The 20,324-nt window shown below is 42.2% G+C and overlaps 12 protein-coding genes and 1 non-coding gene across 13 annotated transcripts; 6 read left to right on the forward strand and 7 right to left on the reverse strand.

Moving 5' to 3' along the window:
• Positions 1–76: 76 nt before the first annotated feature.
• On the reverse strand, positions 77–177 carry TDEL0Btrna4W. Its single transcript has 2 exons — positions 141–177; positions 77–113 (listed from the first exon to the last, which is right to left on the reverse strand). It is a non-coding gene; the product is annotated as a tRNA-Trp (tRNA).
• Positions 178–1,078: 901 nt separating this feature from the next.
• FAR3 (Far3p) lies at positions 1,079–1,699 on the forward strand (the record flags this gene model as incomplete). Its single annotated transcript, XM_003680000.1, has 1 exon — positions 1,079–1,699. The coding sequence occupies one exon, from the start codon at positions 1,079–1,081 to the stop codon at positions 1,697–1,699; it is 621 nt and encodes a 206-aa protein (XP_003680048.1).
• Positions 1,700–1,764: 65 nt separating this feature from the next.
• On the reverse strand, positions 1,765–4,086 carry STB2 (Stb2p; the record flags this gene model as incomplete). Its single annotated transcript, XM_003680001.1, has 1 exon — positions 1,765–4,086. The coding sequence occupies one exon, from the start codon at positions 4,084–4,086 to the stop codon at positions 1,765–1,767; it is 2,322 nt and encodes a 773-aa protein (XP_003680049.1).
• Positions 4,087–4,538: 452 nt separating this feature from the next.
• Positions 4,539–7,133, forward strand: STV1 (H(+)-transporting V0 sector ATPase subunit a; the record flags this gene model as incomplete). The annotated part of the gene is made up of 1 exon (XM_003680002.1): positions 4,539–7,133. One exon carries the CDS (start codon positions 4,539–4,541, stop codon positions 7,131–7,133), a length of 2,595 nt encoding a protein of 864 aa, XP_003680050.1.
• A 119-nt stretch (positions 7,134–7,252) lies between these two features.
• On the reverse strand, positions 7,253–9,919 carry LHS1 (Hsp70 family chaperone LHS1; the record flags this gene model as incomplete). Its single annotated transcript, XM_003680003.1, has 1 exon — positions 7,253–9,919. One exon carries the CDS (start codon positions 9,917–9,919, stop codon positions 7,253–7,255), a length of 2,667 nt encoding a protein of 888 aa, XP_003680051.1.
• A 186-nt stretch (positions 9,920–10,105) lies between these two features.
• Positions 10,106–11,623, forward strand: MUD2 (Mud2p; the record flags this gene model as incomplete). The annotated part of the gene is made up of 1 exon (XM_003680004.1): positions 10,106–11,623. The coding sequence occupies one exon, from the start codon at positions 10,106–10,108 to the stop codon at positions 11,621–11,623; it is 1,518 nt and encodes a 505-aa protein (XP_003680052.1).
• Positions 11,624–11,648: 25 nt separating this feature from the next.
• On the reverse strand, positions 11,649–12,587 carry BUB2 (Bub2p; the record flags this gene model as incomplete). Its single annotated transcript, XM_003680005.1, has 1 exon — positions 11,649–12,587. The coding sequence occupies one exon, from the start codon at positions 12,585–12,587 to the stop codon at positions 11,649–11,651; it is 939 nt and encodes a 312-aa protein (XP_003680053.1).
• A 91-nt stretch (positions 12,588–12,678) lies between these two features.
• On the reverse strand, positions 12,679–13,587 carry AAC1 (ADP/ATP carrier protein AAC1; the record flags this gene model as incomplete). The annotated part of the gene is made up of 1 exon (XM_003680006.1): positions 12,679–13,587. The coding sequence occupies one exon, from the start codon at positions 13,585–13,587 to the stop codon at positions 12,679–12,681; it is 909 nt and encodes a 302-aa protein (XP_003680054.1).
• A 481-nt stretch (positions 13,588–14,068) lies between these two features.
• On the forward strand, positions 14,069–15,940 carry FET3 (ferroxidase FET3; the record flags this gene model as incomplete). Its single annotated transcript, XM_003680007.1, has 1 exon — positions 14,069–15,940. The coding sequence occupies one exon, from the start codon at positions 14,069–14,071 to the stop codon at positions 15,938–15,940; it is 1,872 nt and encodes a 623-aa protein (XP_003680055.1).
• Positions 15,941–16,185: 245 nt separating this feature from the next.
• Positions 16,186–17,487, forward strand: AAN1 (Aan1p; the record flags this gene model as incomplete). Its single annotated transcript, XM_003680008.1, has 1 exon — positions 16,186–17,487. One exon carries the CDS (start codon positions 16,186–16,188, stop codon positions 17,485–17,487), a length of 1,302 nt encoding a protein of 433 aa, XP_003680056.1.
• Positions 17,488–17,517: 30 nt separating this feature from the next.
• PSG1 (Psg1p) lies at positions 17,518–18,687 on the reverse strand (the record flags this gene model as incomplete). Its single annotated transcript, XM_003680009.1, has 1 exon — positions 17,518–18,687. One exon carries the CDS (start codon positions 18,685–18,687, stop codon positions 17,518–17,520), a length of 1,170 nt encoding a protein of 389 aa, XP_003680057.1.
• A 192-nt stretch (positions 18,688–18,879) lies between these two features.
• Positions 18,880–19,254, forward strand: SEN15 (Sen15p; the record flags this gene model as incomplete). The annotated part of the gene is made up of 1 exon (XM_003680010.1): positions 18,880–19,254. One exon carries the CDS (start codon positions 18,880–18,882, stop codon positions 19,252–19,254), a length of 375 nt encoding a protein of 124 aa, XP_003680058.1.
• A 15-nt stretch (positions 19,255–19,269) lies between these two features.
• Positions 19,270–20,199, reverse strand: SAM37 (SAM complex subunit SAM37; the record flags this gene model as incomplete). The annotated part of the gene is made up of 1 exon (XM_003680011.1): positions 19,270–20,199. One exon carries the CDS (start codon positions 20,197–20,199, stop codon positions 19,270–19,272), a length of 930 nt encoding a protein of 309 aa, XP_003680059.1.
• Between the last annotated feature and the right edge of the window lie 125 nt (positions 20,200–20,324).

Consider the following 20,324-nt stretch of genomic DNA (forward strand, 5'->3'; position numbering starts at 1 on the left):
ACATATGCTCAATTTCAATAAATCACTGGGTGATTTTTGTCATCATTACTGTTTAAATCTACGAAAAAAAATAAAATGAAACGGACAGGAATTGAACCTGCAACCCTTCGATTGCAATTCCGTGGAAATCCCAGGATTTAACTGGAGTCGAAAGCTCTACCATTGAGCCACCGCTTCATCTTGTTGATGATTTGGGTTTACAGAGAGTTATACCCGTAGGCGAGATAATACGGCGTTATCAATAATACATGCTCAAGATGATGTACTTTAGAATTATCTGCCATGTCTTCTCCTTCCACAATGTAAAACTGAGACACTAGCTGGTGGAGCAGAGGACCGGTTTTTTTTTTGGGCTTGGTGCTTTTAGTATTTAGTACTTACAGGCCATGCATCGAACGGCATGAGATGGGAATTGGCGGCTGAATTAGCATAGAACGTCAAAATTGATAAGTGTGACATGTTCCTCGTCATATTGCAATATATTTCTTGGCAATCAAAATGCTATTATAGAGTCTGAAAGTATAGATACACCGAGCTTGCAAGACTCTCAGATTGTCGCTATCTGAGACTAAGCTAAAGATGCGACTCAGTAAGTAACGGTAAAGCGTGCCACGGCTAACGGCATACCCGAATATATCCAGGCCCATCTTGGATGTTCAAGCTAAGTGGTTGATTTTTCTAGAGCCTCCAACAAGGTTGGTATCAGTTTCTCTCTGAGAATGATTGAGTTCATATATAACAACAGTTAAGATCACCTCTACCAATAAGATGCCTTCAGCCTTACGCAGTTAATTCTAAAGTGCAAAATTAACTCGTGGTGCTGCAATGCAATTAATCCAGCAACCTTTCGTTCTTCACATCTTCGAGAGATGCAGTCATGACAAGTAGACTGTCATTTGCATAGTGGTATGACATCATTCTAGTAAGCGGACGACAGCACTAGCACTTACAGTTAGCTGGCAAGTAAAGCTACGTGTTTTGATTCTAGTTCGCTTGCTTGTCATGTGATCAGAACTCATTCAATTACATAAAGAGCTTCAAGGTAAGTATCGATTAAATCACCATTAGAGACGACAGCATGATGGATTCAAGCAGTGGCAACTTCGAATATGTTCTCCAATTAACCAAGGTACTGAGTTTGGAAAGCAGGGCTAACCGACAGGAAAGCGATAAGATCGAAAGCATTCTTCGAAGGCTGGCAAAACAGTCAGGTGTATCGTATGATCAACTATCAGATGGAGTGAGCTCGAGCACTCAAGAGGCTTATGATAGCATGTCTGCCCCGGATTTGGCTGAAAGGCTCATACTGGAAAATTATGAGCTGATATATAGGATTGAAATGCAAGAGTATGTGAATAATAAGATATGGGCACTCATTAATGAGATTATAGAACATCTGACCTCGATACGTGGGTTCATCATTGAAGGAAAATTGACAGGCCTCCAGAATGTAGACTTTTACGTGCAAGATAAATTTGATTCCAAGATTCATCGCCTAGAAGAGAGCAGTAAATCATTGCAAGGTGCCAAAGAGTCCACGCAGGACAAACTCTGTTCGGTTTACGGCGATCTACGACAAGTGCTAAACCAAATTAATTGGGAGGCACTACCGAAGGGATCAAGGGAATACAAACGAATCTTTGAAGTGCTCTCATATCTTAGAAACTCGTACGGCGTTGACTTGCTACCTTTGAAATGACAAAGGATCAATGAAATATTTTCATAGCGCTACATTCTTTTAATTATACATGAATTGATGTCCTTCTATTGTATCCCATTATCAGTATTTCCATGCCCATAAAACAGTTTTGTGAAAAACCATGAACCCCATTTTGAGACATCTTCCTTGATGTCACGAACAAACCTTTTACTAAACATCTTCAAACAAACTCCTTCATATTTTGTGTTTCTAGCATGAACTAGTTCACTTATGCATCTATCAAATGCCGCCTTATCGCTCAACGAGTCGACCGCCATGCCGATACCCAAACCATTTTCAATCAAAGACTTCTGAACAGCTTCAAGTTTTGCCTCGAAATGATTGACACTATCTTCAACATCTCTCATTCGACCTTCAATAACTCTCATGTCATATTGAAATTTTGATGACAACGAATTCAATTCTCGCATTTCTCCTTTCAGCAACGTTCGCTTCGTTTCAACTTCTTGCTTCTTGTCGTCTAATTCTCCCACCCTGCTTGTGCAGTCCTGATAAACGCCTTGTAACTCGTTCATTAGGTCGCCAAATGCGACTCTACTTTTATGACACTCTGAATTCTTTCCCGAGACGTCGACGCATCCTTCTGTCATTTCATCCATTCTTTGCTGGGCCTCTAACTTGTGCTTCATCTTTAATAGATCTCGGGCCATTTTGACTAAAGATGGGTCAAACGGTAACGTCCAGGGTTCTACGACGTCCTGAATTTGAGAGGCCGAATTCGAACGATAAAGACAATTAGCCCTCCAATGGTTCGATGGAACTTCCTCATCCGCAAGTTCATGCGTATCGTCATTAGCGAAGGGGACAGAGTGTCGCCGATAATACTCTTCATGATAAACTTTATTAATCCCAAAATTTCGAGCGTACTTGTTCTTGTCGTAGTTACAAACCATCGAGGACGCTGAAGCAGACGAATTGGAAGAGGTGTATCTCACCAGCTTTCCAGTGTCAAAAAAATTCTTTTCGGGATCATCTGAGGAGTCTTGCGAGTCAGTCCCATTCTCCTTCATCTCCATGAAGCAAATAGCTTGTTTTTCTAGCAGTGCATCAGGATTACCTCGGAAGTATCGTATATCACAGAAGCCTGGATGATCATGCAACTCTCTAAGACGACGTCTAGGTCTACCTTTATTTTTCCATAGCAGTCCCAGCGAACCTCCGTGTATATTTTTCACCAAAACATCAAGATCCGACGTCAAAATCTCGTTGGAAAGATGCATTGGATTCCCTCTACCAGCGATATCTTGGACAGTTGACTTCACAACTTTTTTGAATTTAAAGATGTCAGTATTTGAAGTCTTCGCACAAACTTTGAACAATTTCTCTAGAGTTTTGTCATCGAGGTATAACGGGCCAGTACCCTTGACGATACCATACTTTTTTTGAAAGATGTGGATACTGTTGAAGAATTGCGATTCTTCGAATGGGTCCTTCGACACTACACAGTCCTCAACCTTGAATTTAAAATAACAACTCAATACCAAACTGATCAGTGCCGTAATGGTGGTAGGGCCGACAGGGCCTTCATTCTTAGGTCTCTCCATGCCCAGGTAAAGTTTGCCATATTTATCCCACCACTGATTGATTGCCAAAATTGTGTCTTCACATAGTAATCCATCCTTTTCATGGTTGAAGAGACGGAAATATCCCAGAGAAATTTGCACCAGTGTAATAAGCTCTATTACGGGATGGTATCTGTTAGTCAAATCTATAGTGCGCACCTGGGTGTAACTTTCCTGATCTATCACTTGTAAATGCTGCCGACGTTGAGCAGAGGACATTGATATCTTGTAAAGTTGAGAAAACTTATCTTCTGCAGCCTTTGATGGAGCACATAACAAAAGTGCTGATCTCCCCCCACATCTTAGTCTCTTCAAATTGAAATTGACCTCAAAATTCTTCCAAATAACTCTAACGTCCCCGCATTCGACATGCAATAAGTTCAGGTTCGATGGTACCGAGGGCAAATTTGTTATGAAGAGCGTTCCTTTCGGCATATCCTTGGGCTGCGCGAAAGTCATCAAATTCTCATAGTACATTCGCAGTGCTTTTGGCCATTTCGATGCATCTGTAGGTAGTGCAATCTGCACCGCATGTATGGTATCCTGAGAATTACCTGTGTAACTAGTAATCACCGTAGATATTTGTCGTTCGGCAGCCCACTGTTCGACGATATAAATCTCAAATCCGTGCACGTCAATCTCTTGAAAGTTCAAGTTGACATACGATTCCAGACGTATAGCATGTAGAGCACCAATATCGGGGAAAATGAAGCTTGCTAACGGCTCAGTGGCCAACGGTCTGTACATCAGAGAGTCGGCATTCAACCTCTGCCTACCGTCCAAGCGGCCGTCTCCAACTGCCATGATTCCGCAAGCGTGTCTCTTACGCTTCAACTATCTCCTAGCACAATAATCAATCTGCGATTCGATCCAAACCAGTGAATAAATACTGTTATTAAATGTAGCCAATTGATGCCTTACTTTCACCTTTATTTTGAGTTAAAAGCTCAAATGGCACGTGATTTTTACAAGGACAAAGCTAGATATGAAGCTAAGCCTTTGAAGCTTTGACAGATTTGAATAGTTCAAGAGTAAAATCGATTAGGAGTTATTCGTGAGGAATTGACCAGTAGTTGCTCTTCTTTGCTATTTTTTTTTTGGATCATTTGCTAGCTGGTTTCCGTTCTTCAAGGCGTTTTCTGGTGATAAAATGGCTAGCGAGGAAGCCATGTACCGTATGTTAATTATCGTACCTCGATTTGATGCTGTAGAAGATAATAGTGTACTAACAATCAAGATCTTTAGGCTCTGCGGATATGACTTATGTCCAATTGTATATACCGCTCGAAATCTCGAGAGAAGTGGTTTGTTTACTGGGGAATCTTGGGAACTTGATGTTTAGAGACCTCAATCGAGATCTAACAGCATTCCAGAGAGCATATGTGGATCAAGTACGGAAATTCGATGATGTTGAGAGGCTTGTATTACATATGAGAGAAGTGGCTGATAAGCATGCCGAAGCTACGTGGAAGTACATCCTGCATACTGATGATGAGGGAAACGATCTTCAGCGACCAAGCTTGGCCCAATTAGTCAGTACTATGCATACCCATTCGCACGACTCTATTCACGAGATGGTAGAGGATATAACATCTTTTGAAGGTCGTGTTCGACAGATGGACCAGTCACTGATCAACCTGCGAGAAAGATTGAATGGTCTGCTGGAACAAAGATGTGTTATATTCGAATGCTCGCGCTTTTTGGAAGGAAATCCTGGGATTTTTGGTAGAGTGGCTCGAGAACAAAGAGAATTGATGGATGTCGATGAGTTTAGTCTTGCAGGTGACGAGGTTAGTGAAAATTTAAGCGATACCTTTTCATTTGACGATGGAATTGAAGGAGCTGGTCTCTATGAACAAGCGCAAAATAATTCAAGACGTGATAGTGGGTCAAGTGGGAACTTCGATCTCCTAGAACGTGGGTTCCACAATAGATTCATGATAGCGGGTTCGATCAAAAGAGATAAGATCGATGTTTTGAATAGAATTATCTGGAGATTACTTCGTGGTAATCTATTTTTTCAGAATTTCGCCATTAATGAACCACTTTTAGAGGATGGTGAAAGAGTTGAAAAGGATTGTTTCGTTGTGTTTACCCATGGTGATACTTTGCTACAAAAAGTGAGACGAGTAGTGGATTCATTAGGTGGTAAGGTTTTTTCTTTAGATCAGCAATCACATGAATCTTTGCAGAGGCTTAATGACAAGATTTCCGATCTTCAACAAATTGTTCTCACAACAGAACAAACTCTACATACAGAGCTGCTAGTCGTCACTGATCAGCTACCAATGTGGAACGCCATGGTTAAAAGGGAAAAATATATCTTTGCAACGTTGAACCTTTTCAAGCAAGAATCACACGGCCTTGTGGCAGAAGGATGGATTCCAAGCTCGGATCTCACGACAGTTTCCAATTCTCTGAAGGACTACAGTGATAGCGTGGGATCAGAATATAGCACAGTGGTAAGTGTCATTCACACTAACAAGTTACCGCCGACGTACCATAGAACGAACAAATTTACTCAGGCATTTCAGTCCATTGTCGACGCTTACGGTATTGCCACATATAAGGAGATTAATCCCGGACTAGCGACTGTAGTGACCTTCCCCTTCATGTTCGCTATTATGTTCGGTGACTTAGGTCATGGTTTCATTTTATTTCTTGTTGGTCTCGTTTTATGGCTGAACGAGAACAAGTTTGAAACCATGACTAGGGGTGAAATCTTCGACATGGCGTACACAGGTAGGTACGTTATTGTTTTGATGGGGGCATTCTCTATGTACACGGGATTGATGTACAATGACATTTTCTCCAAGTCAATGACACTGTTCAAATCTGGATGGCAATGGCCTTCAACATTCAAAATAGGTGAAACGCTCGAAGCCACTAAAGTGGGAGTATATCCTTTTGGTTTAGACTTTGCGTGGCATTCAACTGATAATGGCCTTCTATTCTCCAATTCATACAAGATGAAGCTATCGATCCTAATGGGTTTCATTCACATGACCTATTCTTTCATGTTCTCGTACATCAACTATAAGAACAGGCACTCTACTGTGGACATTATTGGTAACTTTGTGCCAGGGCTAATATTCATGCAATCTATTTTTGGTTATTTGTCTTGGGCAATCATCTATAAATGGTCAAAGGACTGGATAAAGGATGAGAGACCTGCTCCTGCACTACTAAACATGTTGATCAACATGTTTTTAGCTCCAGGGACCGTCGATGAGCAGCTTTACCGTGGCCAGGCTTTCCTACAGACTGTACTTTTGATAGCGGCGTTGGTTTGTGTTCCATGGCTTCTTCTTTACAAACCTTTAACTCTCAGACGTCAGAACAAACACGCAATTGACAACGGTTATCAAAGTGTGAGCGACCAACAACATACTGAATCTTTGATCGACTCTCAGCAGGATGCTGGAGATGATATGGTTGTTACTGATTTCGGCAACGAAGAGGAACATAAGCAATTCAATTTCGGAGACGTCATGATTCACCAGGTTATTCACACGATCGAGTTTTGTTTAAACTGCATTTCTCACACTGCGTCTTACCTCCGTCTATGGGCATTATCCCTTGCTCATGCCCAGTTATCCAGCGTTTTATGGTCAATGACTATTCAAAATGCATTCTCATCAGATGATTCAGGATCGCCTTTAGCGGTTACCAAGGTTGTTGTACTGTTTGGAATGTGGTTTGTTTTGACGGTTTGTATTCTAGTTGCCATGGAGGGTACGTCAGCCATGCTACATTCTTTACGTCTTCATTGGGTTGAGGCCATGTCCAAGTTCTTTGAAGGTGAAGGTTACGCTTATGAGCCGTTTTCTTTTGAGAATATAATTGAATGAACAAGGAGACTTGACGGGTTTGTGTAAAATTATGAAAGCTCTACGTTTAGTTAGAGAGTATTTGTATTCATGTATAAAATTAAAGAAACTACTCTAGCCGGATACTTGCAAGTACCAAACTACAATTCATCATGAATTATCGTCTCCACTGTAGTTGTTGTAGTTACTGAGGCGTCAACTTCAACTGTAGTCGAAGCGGGAAAAGTTGTGGATGAAAGTAGCGATGATATGGTCGTCGAGCTTGAAACCTCTTCGAATGCCGAGCTACTTAGATTTGCTGATTTTTGTTCTTCAATGCTTTTCTTTAGCTTCTCCTCCCGTCTCTTCTTAGCTTTCTCAGCTCTCTGGTACCAAGAAAGAAGCTCCCGGAATTGGTAATCACGAGCTTTGTTGAATAGTTTTATCTTTTCATCGACTTCTATGCAAGCCTCATCAAATGCCAGCTTTAACTCGAAAAGATCCTCGCGACTCCTCTTGTCTACTGAACCAACAGACACCAGTTCATCCACGGATTTCACGACTCCTTTCAATGTCTTCAGCTTATCTTGCCACCCGCTTAACGGATTCGAGATATAATGAGGTAGGTTGATTTTTGCAAACTCTTGTTGGGAATTATAGCCAGCTTGGTTGAACGTTTCGTTGATTGAAGCCAATCCACCATGAGTAACCTCCTTTGCGTCTTCCAATTCTTTGATCAATTCATCAGCTCTCTTCAACATTCTCTTGAATTGGTGCACGTCTAGTGGTTCGGACGAGGACTCGACATATATTTCCACTTTGGCCTTGAGATCGTTGATTTCAGCAATCTTAGAAAGTATGTCTATTTTATTTGCACCGTCAGATTCATCTTCTAGCCATTCCAGGTACCTAGGAATAATATGAGCCAATTTGTTTAGATGGACCTTTGGCCCATTCTCAAGGACATCTTCTGCTTCTATTAAGCCTCTCACTTCATACAGAAGGCCCTCTAGCTGGTTTTTGGCTTCCTCGAATTCAAACCTATCTTGATCCTGTTGGTTAAGCATCCTAATGCGCTCTCTCAGAAGGGTCTTATCTCCCTGCGATAAATGAGTCAAAGGAAGATCTTTCTTTGATAGCTCTAACCAGCCAATTCTAGAGTTTTTCTTGCTATTTTTGGTACTCGAATCTTCTTCATGAGCAGATTTCTCATCTACACAGATGACTTCCGCTTTCTCTAGTTCAAAGAGTCTATTCTGGGTCAAGGAAAAGGTAACATTATAGACAATAGCGCCGACACATGTATCCCCTGCAATGCTTTTGCCTAATGAGCCTGGAGAAAGGGTTATAGTTTGTATGATCCTGCCATTCTCGAACAGATCCACAGTGAAGGGCTTTGGTTTGTCCCTTGTTTCGGTTATTTGAACAACTTTTTTTGTTGGATAAGTGGAGCCCCTTTGGAAGACGATTTCCACATCCTCGACATCCATCACTTTAACAGCGAATTCAGTTGGCGAACGCTCAATGATGTCTACCGGTTTCGTCTTGAAGGCGTCGAAAAGCTTTACAGCCCTAACTGTAGCACCGTTTACAGCCGCTTCATCAGCATTGACGCTTTTCAAGAGTTTGTCGTCACCCAGAATACTGGCAAGTTTTTGTTGAACGATTGGAACCCTGCTCGAACCACCAGTCAGAATAACACCATGGATGTCTTTTACGGTGATTAAAGACTGCCACATTTGAGAGTCTAGAGCGCTCTCAATAGGTTGGAACATATCGGCAGTGCTATCTTGGATGAATTCTTCGAATTCCTGCCTAGTAATCTTAGTTTTGAAATCAATTTCATCAATGAGAGATTCAATGCTCACAGATGCCTCCGAGTTAGCACTTAGAACTAATTTGGCTTTTTCTGCGGCTTGAACGATCTTAGCAATAGCGTTTGGATTGCTGTGTAATAATGCTGTTCTTATATTCTTGTGCGACTCCAAAAATTTACTTTCGATGATACTAGCAACGTCCAAGGTGAACTTAGAGCCGCCCAAGTATTCGTCATAACCAAAACCACCATACTCTATTTGCAACGGATCACTTTCATTGAGTGGCTGAAGAACAGAAAACAATGATGCCCTGGTAGACCCTGCACCCATGTCGTACACGATGTAGTAATGCTTCTCACCTTGGGTAAAATCTCGTTGCTTGAATGCAAAATTCATCATCACAGACAAACCATCACTCACTAGACAGGTATCCTCGATTGTCAAACTACCGGCGTCTAATACGGCCTGACGCTGATGCTGATCAAAATGATCAGGTACAGTGATAGCAAGTTTATTGACCGGGTCCAAGTTTAACGAATCCTTCTCTCTCAGAAGCCTGCCAGCTCTATTAATAATTTCTTGTATGTTCAAGGCACACAACTCTTCAATACCATAGTCCTCCCCATCAACTGAAATAGCCAACGTGCCTCTATCGGTATTTTTAATTTCAACGCCTGGATGAGACCTGAGGTAGAGAAGTACATCAGTTTCATCAGCCTCCGTCTTACCTAGAAGAGGTTTCAAATGCAACAAACTGTTTTTTGGAAATCTTGTTGCAAGAGATCCTACAGCAGAACCGTACAGGCGTTCTATGCCATCACCGAGTCTTCTAATTGCCAATCCAGAAACGTCCTTCCGTTTCGATTCCGGTGTCAAGACTAGATCCATTGGCGCCTTGGGAGATACCACCATCGCTTTCACGTTCTGTTGCCCGTAATCAACACCAATTACAGTCGCTATACACTGCTGCCACAGCAGTGTAATAATGCAATAGATGACTGAGATTCTCATGCTTGCCAGCAATAGATCAAATGAAGCTTCCTTGGTCTGTTCTTGTTGAAGATCAATAATTAAAGGCGCTTTACACCGTGTCATTTTTCAGTAAAGTAAGAGCATCTTGAAAGTGAAAAGTTATCGATTGATGCGTAATAAAAGAAGTACGCTATAGGGTCATCTAGTCGGTATTTCTGTACTATCATGGGTGATCAAGAGGCGCTGGAAGACATGAGATCGAAGATTATGGCCTCGATGGCTGACGGGAGCCAGCAGCAGCCAGTGAAGAGGACAGCAAGCGAATCTGCCAGACAGGAGAGTGAGAACAAGAGACAGAGACCAATTGAGCTACCCAGGGGACCAAGGAATGGTGGGAATTCAGTGGCAAGGAGTAGGTACGAATCGCATCCTCGGAGACCAGCAGCTCAGAATGGTTATAGAGGCGATGATTATCGCTATAGTTCATATCATAGATCGCCATCACCGCGATATATGTCCCCACAACAGCCAGCTCGTGCGCGTAGTAGATATACTGCTAACCAGGGATCCAGGCTCTCAGGACAGATTCAAGAGGATTCTTTGAAAGGTGTTGAGCCTATCGATAAAAGGAAGAGAAGGAGACCGACAAGATGGGATGTGAAACCTAAAGGATTCGAAAAAGTACCAGCTGAGAGGGCTAAGCTGAGTGGACTCTTTCCGCAGCCAGGCGAACCTCAAGAATTGGATCGTTCGAAGCTTGAAAGAGTGGCAATGCATGGTGGAGCGAAGAGTAGGCGTACTAGAATCCTGTTCGAAGATGCAACGAGTAAAAATCTACTATTATCAAGACTAAGCTGCGAGCTGATTGTGGAAAATTTAGAGGCCAACGTTTCGATTTCTGATTTCTTGCACAGTTTTGCCAGAGGACTGGGTGAAGATATGAACATCCGTAATATTAGCACACCAGAAAACGCCCTTTATGCCGTGGTCGAATTCAACAACGCAGAATGCGCTACTATTGTACTATCCTGTCGAAGTTTTATCAATCAGCACCTTGGCATACCGCACGCGATGTGGAGAAGACCCAATGAGTACGTTCAGCAGCTAGACCATACTGATCGTTTGTGTAGTCCCGAAATTATCGCTGTGGAAGGTTTAAAAGAGGAAGACGAAGTTGCAATCCAAAAACTTCTCTCAGATGGGGGGGTAAAAACATGTTACGTAAGACCAATTTATTGTCCCACTGGTGAAAGTAAGTTATTTACAGGATGTGCACTAGTTGAATTGGATGATGTTGAAGATGCGGCGTTGGAAGCATTCCAGGGAGCCACATGGTTCAAGCCCAATGAGGGTGCTTTAGTGCAAGACAGTTCTTTAATTACGTTCCAAAGTCTACCGAAACTTGTATCAGAGCCCAAACGATCGGAGTCCAAAGTACTAGTGCTACTAAATTGCGTAGACCCATTAGACTTGAAACTCATGCCTTTTGCGAAAGAAATCGAGGATACGCTGAGGTACACGTTAGAAGAGGTGGATACAGTATTGATCAAGAAGCCTAATGTTGATTATCGCTTGAACTTTGAGCATATTTCAGAAGGTGTTGGGAATATTTACGTCAAGTTTAACACTTTAGAGGCTTCTGTTAGTGCTATGAAAAAACTACCAGGCTCTAAATTCAATGGTAGGACAGTATTATGCTCATATGTGAATGAAGATGATTTCGAAAGGGTTGGACTTTTGTAGCCTACTATCTAGTTACGTAATGCCATTATTCGTCATAGGGAATAGTAAGATTTGGATCAGTTAGATGCTGAACTAGTAAGTTGTAGTAATCGGAGGGAATCTTCGCGACGAATCCAACCCCAAGCTTTATTATTTCGTCAGCATCAAAGTCGGGCAGTTGCCTTGTGAGTAAGTTCATTGGGGATTCCGAGTTGAGAATCCTGGTTCGTATTGTCACTAATAGGGCCACAACGAACAAGATATTCATGTGGAAGCCATACGCAAACATGAAATCCCAAAGCTTACAAACCTGATCCAATGGCTTGTTGCAACTGGAAAGCGTTAGAATTGAGGGTATACCGTAGATTTCCGCGGTTAGTAGATTATCACTGAGAAACTTGCTTAATTTTGGATCTATTATCTTGAGACAGATATCTAACAACCTGGCGCCATTATGCACTCCAGTGAGGTTGCTATCCAAGTATGTCGGTATCAAAGAGTAGCATAATGTGGAGAATAATTGGAAAGCCATTGGCTCTGACGGGCACGAATAAAGTAGTGGAGCCATTAGCACATTCATACCCTGCACGTACGTGCTCACTTGATGTGCACTGCCATTGCCATCCTCATCGCGTTGTATTTGCAGACATTGCCAGGCGAAGCATGATAGACATCTTATCAATGAATCTTCCGATACCACATTGATGAATTTCGGATCTGTCTGTAAAGTTCTGAATGTGTCGTTCTTGATCTTCTGAAAGATCGGCTGAGGAGCAGACCCTAATTGTAAGAGTGACAAATATATCTGAGTAGACCTCTCCATTGAAGTCCTAGCGAGCACTGACCACACATAGCATCTTACCCTTTGTTGATGTTTATCATTAGACGCAGGAAGACCCTCGCTGAGTATCAGGTATCTCAATTGAGCCAGTGAAGACTGGAGAATGAATGGAGGCTGTGAGATGAATTTTTCAATTGAGCTCATTGTCTTTGTTCATTATTGTCTTTTGTTTACATTTTGCGTGATGAAATTTCATGAGTTCGAACAAACTATAAAGCAAGCTAAACAGCACTAACTAAAATTTCTTACCAAAGAAGATCATTTGGAGTTGATCATATAGCGAGATGACACCTGCGGCAGCTACACTTCTGAAAATATTGGCTCCACAGCCTTTAAACAGCGAAGTAGCACCTTCTGCAGCGACAATCTTACTAAAGCAGTCGTAAGCACCACTGTACTTGACCGCTTGACCAGAAGTCATCATCATACGTCTTCTCACCGTGTCCAGAGGGTACGAAGCCGTCGACGCACCTGTAGTAATTACCCATCCTAGTAAGAAAGAAGCTGCAAAAGAACCCTCAAGTGATCCCGTCAAGAGAAGAGGCTTAAACGAGTCGTAAAGTCCGAAATAGAGCCCCCTATACACGATGATCCCTGCAACAGAGGGCAAAAACCCTCTATAAAGCCCAGCGACCCCATCAGAAGCTAGTGTCTTCTTATACACGTCCAGAAGACCGCTGAACTGGCGTTTTGCGCCATGATGACTAGCATCGGCAGCTAGCCTGGTCCTCGCGTAATCCAGCGAATATACAAAGAACAATGACAGTGCACCTGCAGCTCCACCAGAGGCCAAATTACCTGCAAACCACCGCGCATACCCTTCTTCCTTCTTAAAACCAAACATAGCTTTGATCTTGTCCTTGAAGGCAAAATTCAAAGCCTGAGTGGGGAAATACCTTATCACATTGGCAGTGTTACCTCTCCAGAATGATATCACACCTTCTCGAGAAGCAGTTTTACTGAAACAGTCTACAATCCCCGTATAACGATGTTGCAAAGTACCCTGTTTAATCATTTCATCCTGATTCTGCATCATCAACTTCACACGCTCTATAGGTGCCGCTGCAGTCTTGGCCACTGCCGCACTCACACCGCCCATCAAGAAGTCCACTCCAAAACTCGAACTATGCCCATTAGTCGTCATATCGTCGATTTAGGTGATAAGGGACCCTCTGGCGATCAATACCCATCAGGGAACCATAGCTTTATATACCTGTTGATTGAGGGATACCTTGCTACCAACTCCATGTGACCCTCACTACTGGTTACAACTAGGGCTTCCAAGACGGCTAAACGTATTAATCTACACTACGTTACTCTTCGCTTCTTCGCTTTGTCAAAAACTTCTCCAACTCATGCCAAGCTTCACGGACATTCTGATGGTCTTCTCCTTTAAGCGATAAGAACATGTTGAAGTACTAGCGCCACTTCATGCACAGCGTGGCACCCACTTTTGGCCCTGCAAAAATTTTCAATGGGTGCAGTCGACGAATAATGCAGGATTATCGGTGCAATTTGATCGCCAGTTGCACCCCATGTACCCCCGGGTCCCACGACCACGACGACTATAAGAAGACCGGGTATGCAATTGAACAATCGAGCTTTCCCTTTCGCGATGGACGAGGATGAAGCTGTTTCTAATCGCATCGCTGCTGTCGTGCGCGAATGCGGCTACTCGTACTTTTAATTGGACCACCGGCTGGGGTTTACAGGATGTCGATGGGATGGGTGAAAGACCCGTGATCACCTGTAATGGAGAGTGGCCATGGCCTGATGTGCGAGTCAACAAGGGCGACCAGGTGGAAATCTACTTGACCAACGGGTTTAACGGTACGACTAATACGTCTTTGCATGTTCATGGGTTGTTCCAACGTGGCTCTACTCAGATGGATGGACCTCCTGGTGTCACTCAATGTCCTATAACGCCTGGAAATACTTTCTTGTACAACTTTACCGTGGATGAAAACGCTGGTGCGTACTGGTACCACTCGCATAGTGATGGGCAGTACGAGGATGGGTTCAGAGGTGCTTTTATTATCGATGATGGGGAAAATAATGAAAATTATCCTTATGAATACGATGAGGAAGTGGTTTTGACTATTGGTGAATGGTACGACAGAACTATCGATGATCTAATACCGGACTTTATGAGTTTGTTTAATCCAACAGGTGCTGAACCTATCCCACAGAACTTGATTCTCAATAATACTATGAATTTGACTTGGGAGGTTAAACCAGATACCACATATCTGCTGAGATTGATCAATATCGGTGGGTTTGTCTCGCAATACTTCTGGATCGAGGACCATGAGATGACAGTCGTGGAAATTGATGGTATCACAACAGAGAAGAACACGACTGATATGTTGTACATCACTGTTGCTCAACGTTACACTGTGCTGGTACATACAAAGAATGATACTTCCAGAAACTACGCTATCATGCAGAAATTCGACGACACCATGTTGGATGTTATTCCAAGTGAACTAGAGTTGAACGCTACATCTACTTTGGCTTATGACACGAGTCTTGGTGCAGCTAATGAGAGCTTTGTCGACTCGCTAGATGATTTCTTGGATGATTTCTACTTGGTGCCTTACGAAAAGCAGGAGTTACTTGGTGACCCAGACTATGTGATCACTGTTGATGTCGCTATGGATAACTTGCTCAGTGGTATCAATTACGCTTTTTTCAACAATATCACTTACACCGCTCCAAAGGTTCCAACCTTGATGACTGTGCTTTCTGGTGGGGACGACGTCACTAATGCTCAAATCTACGGTTCAAACACGAACACGTTTGTCTTAGAGAAGGATGAAATTGTTGATATTGTGCTTAACAACTTGGATACCGGTTCACATCCTTTCCATTTGCATGGTCATGTCTTCCAAACTATTATCAGAGATCGTGCTTATGACGATGCTATCGGTGAAGTTCCACATCCCTATGATGATAGTGACCACGCTGCGTTCCCAGAGTACCCAATGGTCAGAGACACACTTTACGTGCACCCTCAATCAAACTTTGTTATTAGATTCAAGGCTGATAACCCAGGTGTTTGGTTCTTCCACTGTCACATCGAATGGCATTTGTTGCAAGGTCTGGCCATCACTTTGATTGAAGACCCAGTTGCTATTCAATCCAATCCTACCCAACAACTAACTGACAGCTCCAAACAAGTTTGTGAGGCCGCTGGTATGTCTTACCAAGGTAACGCTGCTGGTAACACTACTGATTTCCTCAATTTGATGGGTGAAAACATTCAAGAAAAGACAATCCCACCTGGATTCACTAAAAAGGGTATCATCGCCATGACATTTTCGTGTCTAGCTGGTGTGCTAGGTTTGATCACTCTATCTGTTTATGGTCTGATGGAAGAACCCCACGTTGAGGAGAAGGTCATTGAAGACTTCCGCCTAGATCCTCGTGAGATTATTGAAGACGAGTCTAGTGAAACAAACACTGCCGAAAACACTGCTGAAAAAATTGGTGCGTAATTAGGACACCCTTCTTGCTGCTCGTGATATACATAAATACAGACTAATTAACACAAGAAGGTTTATACATAGATTTTTCAATAATTTACTATTCTAATATTATTCATTTTTTTCTCAGTATTACTGTAACTTCCGTCTTCTGCGACTGTGAATTTTCCACTCGAGAAGACTGGTGAATCTGTCAATCAAAGAGCAGTTCAACAGACGTCTAGAGAGCACTATTTTCCACTCGTCGAGTGTTAATAATGCCTAGCTCACAAGAAGTGGCCCTTTGCCAGGAAAATGGTGAGTTAGGTGATAGCGAGGACCCTTGCAGATGTCAATGCAATTCACGAGAGCATCACAATCCTGACGCCCGAACCAACTCAACGAACAGGAGAAGCAGAGGTAATAGGTTAAGGAGATCGAGGTTCCGTTTTTCAAAACATTTGAAGACGGAGGGTACGAACTACGATCTGATCACGTCAGTCGACTATCTAAACGAAAAATATGGCATAAGGAAGAGTCATTACATCGAAAAATTCCTTAAGTGCATCCATAGAAAGATTGACCATGATGTTAACAGGATAAGTGACAAATATGTGAATTCTTTGAACCCTTGGATTAAGATAAAACTGTTTTTATTACTAGTGACATTGTCTCAAAGAGGTGGACCAGAATACTGGATGGACAAGAATGACCAAGGTAATAATCCCAATCCAAAAGTTAAACAGCGACAAAAAGATGGAGCTGTTGACCAAGCAACTTTTTTTTCGTTAACCGAGCAAGTCATGAGACAGAATATTAACGAGGATTTCACCGAGAGTACTTATGATGAAAACTATGTCTTCTCATCCATCTGGGCAAATTTCATGGAAGGTTTGATCAATCATTATTTGGAGCAGATAATCGTTCCTCACTCTGAGATGAAAGTATGTGAGCAACTTTACAAGCCCATGATGAAAATTATTTCACTATACAACGAGTACAACGAACTGATGGAAAAGAGTGAACGTAACGGATTCTTGCCCTCACAGGATAATTTAAGACAAGATTTGGAGGCTAGCGAAAGCGAAAAAGAGAATCAAACCTCTGTCGAAAAGAGCAGTGGTGAAAACTCAACGCAGGAACGACTACAGAGGGCTCAGAAATTATTATGGCAAGCACGCCAGGACATACCAAAAACTATCAGCAAAGAATTGACCCTACTCTCTGAGATGTATTCGACATTGTCAGCAGATGAACAGGATTATGAACTCGATGAATTTGTTTGCTGCGCGGAGGAGTATATAGAATTGGAGTACCTACCGAGCTTGATTGATGTTCTCTTCTCTAACTGCGGTAGCATCCATTTCTGGAAAATCATGATTGCTTTCGAGCCCTTCTTTTATTACATTGAAAGTATTAGTGAGGATGAAGACACAGAGGATGACTCTGCGACAGATGCATATATGACTACGGATAAAGATGTCGCAGATGGTATTGCGCCTCAGGCTTTCAAGCCAGACCAAAGAGTCGTAATTTTAGAGAAAATTTGCGAAGTAGCCGCAAGACAAAAATGGATATGATTATTCTAATAGCTTTTACACTTTAAACTATTAATGCTGTTTATCAGGCTTGTAAGTTGGCAGCTCTGTATATTTGTGATTCTTCATGTGTTTGAACTTCTTCATGTCCGAAACTTTACCAATCACACGACGCTTCTTGTTCATAGCCTTACGAGTGATATCAGAGAAATCTCTGTAGCGACCGTTAGCATATAGGAAGAAATACATCATAACCAAAGCGATAACGACTACTGTAGGCATTGTGATAGCCACGTATAACCAGTGGTTGTCAGTAATACCGGCTTTCTCAAGAGCCAACTGATCCTTCGTGGGCTTAAAGACCTTGGAGCCTTGATCGATGTAAATGAGCACTCCATGCTCAAGTGGGTCAAATTCATCATCTGGGATATTAATTGGTTGCACGGATAACACAACTTTACGAGTACGATAATCATCTAACCACTCTTGCATGATTTCAATGCCAAGCATTCCCTCATCGTTTCTCATCCATTCGGATGAGAAAAATGTTGCTGGAATGTCTCTTTTAACTTGAAACTTTTCACTCTCACGTTCCTTGACATATGACAAATGAACTCTTACTTCATCAATCACTTCATCAGAGTGTTCATCCCTAAAGAAATGAGTGTACCAAGTTGCAAAATAAATCTTACCAACTTTCCACTGAACGTTTTCACGAGGAGTGCAAAATGGTTCACTTGGAATATCACCAGAAATCCCCTTGTTGAAATAGCGATCTGGAGTACATCTAATAACTGGATTCAAAGAAACGTAGGTGTCATCCTCATCGATGTATATTTTCTCCTCATGTACCTCATCGGGATCCATATTGTGAGCCTGCAACTCTTCATAAGACCAAGTTCGGGTACTGACAGCTTTGAAATATGTAGAATAGTCTGGAACACCTTTTTTCGTGTGGCCATTCTTGATTTCTGGCTTGACAGTCTTAGGTTCACCTAAATTGTTCAAAGTGATCCAAGGCTGCAAAGAATCTGGAGTTGGTGCAGGTTTAGCCTTGAAAGTAACACCAGCAATCACTGTTGGCGTGACCAATTCCCTCTGTGTACCATAAATTGTACGATACCAAGGTTCTGGTTCTTCAGAAGTAGTTACCTTTTCCTTTGGACGAATAACAGGTCTGTAACCATAAACCTGGCTAATTCCTGTGAGTAGGACCACCAAAGCTAGCCAAAAGTTGTGCATAACTCAAAAGATACTTAGACCGGAACTATTAAATAACCCAATAATCAAATGATAGTCTACTAGGGCTACCTTTCTCGTGAGTTTTCTTGTTGTTGGTTATGTTCGTCGGGCTATAAGAGTGAAAAATTCACTCATCTGAAAAATTAAGCTCATCGGAAGGTCATCGAGCAAAGCCATTTTTTGATCTATATTATGCCCATTGATGGGGATGCTGGAAGTATTGTAACCCTGGTCAGGAACAATCTGGCACATTATCAATTGTGGGCTGATGTGGTCATCAGTGATCGGACAATGGCTTGGAGAGATCAGACGCTTTGTCTGATCACTGGCAGGCCAACTCAGAAATTGAGTCACGATGACGAAGACGAGATCGCTACTGAGTACGTTTTGCCAGTGGAGATGTCGCAGTACAAGGGTGGCTACGTAACTCTTGAGTGTTTAGATAAGGTATTTGATCAATTGTGTCCAACTACGGCCAAGAGACTTACGTTGGCAATAGTTAATGATGACGGTACGGTGGCTTTCTATTTTGTGTACAAAGGTTTACATAAGCCAAAGAGAAATTGACTAAAAAGGTACTTACTACAAGTATTTAGCTCCTTTGTTATATATTGACATGATCGCATTTCCTTGTTCTTGAAATGTAGGCTCTCTGAAGGGAATGATAGGCTCAAAATGCGAACACAGGTCGAGCTGTTTTTGCAAAGTAGCAAAGAAATCAGAACCTAAGGTTTGCGACAGGTGTGTGGCAACTTTGTCCTTGTCCGGCAGTTGTAATTGAACGTATATGTTTGCCCACATAAGCAGATCCGCTGGGATGACTTTCTCTGACATGGCTCTTTCTCTGACCTGGATCCAGACTTTCAAATGCTCGCTTAGTTTATTCAGGTATTGCATATTGAACTTGGCATTTTGTAGCTCTTCCTTACCTTTTCTCTTGTTCTGTTGGGTCACCTTGAAAGTTTTTGATTGAGCTAACTCTGATGGTTCGGTGGAACCAGAAAGGGCTTCTTCCTCTTCTGAAGGTAAATACCCCAGCAGATCCTCGCATCTTTCTCGTGCGACCGCTCTGTAATGTAAAGGAGTGTTGTACCACATGGGCCAGTACAACAGCCTACAAAAGTGTCTGCGAGTAAAGGTTTCGTAATTTTCCTTGTTCAAATATAGTTGGTAATTAGTCAGTACAGTCAAATCTGAGCTAGTGTATTGTAACAACGACGATTGCAACAGCGCAGTACCCTTATCGTCAATCTCACTCGTCAAATCCTGCATTAAATAATCGACGATGTTCACAAACCCAGATATCTTATTGTCACCTAATACCAATAATGGTAACTCCTCGTTTGGCGAAAGATCAGTGTTATTACTGAATACAAATTCAATCTCATGGGCTACTTGCAGTTTGGAATAGTATCCGTTCAAGAACCAGTACAAACCAATACTTTCGGGGGAAATCAGGCTCGGTTTCTCTTCAAGCCCCCACATATGGATAGTACATCGTTCCAATGCCATGCCAGACCACCAGAAAGTTGACAAAAACCCTCTAAAGACCTCTATTCTATCTAGTTAGCCTTCTTTGAAGTGTTTACTATATACTTGTTACCCGATTCTTAATTTTTTCAGCTTACTGGGAGAAC

Source organism: Torulaspora delbrueckii, chromosome 2 (assembly GCF_000243375.1).
Source record: "Torulaspora delbrueckii CBS 1146 chromosome 2, complete genome".
NCBI classification, from domain to species: Eukaryota; Fungi; Ascomycota; class Saccharomycetes; order Saccharomycetales; family Saccharomycetaceae; genus Torulaspora; species Torulaspora delbrueckii.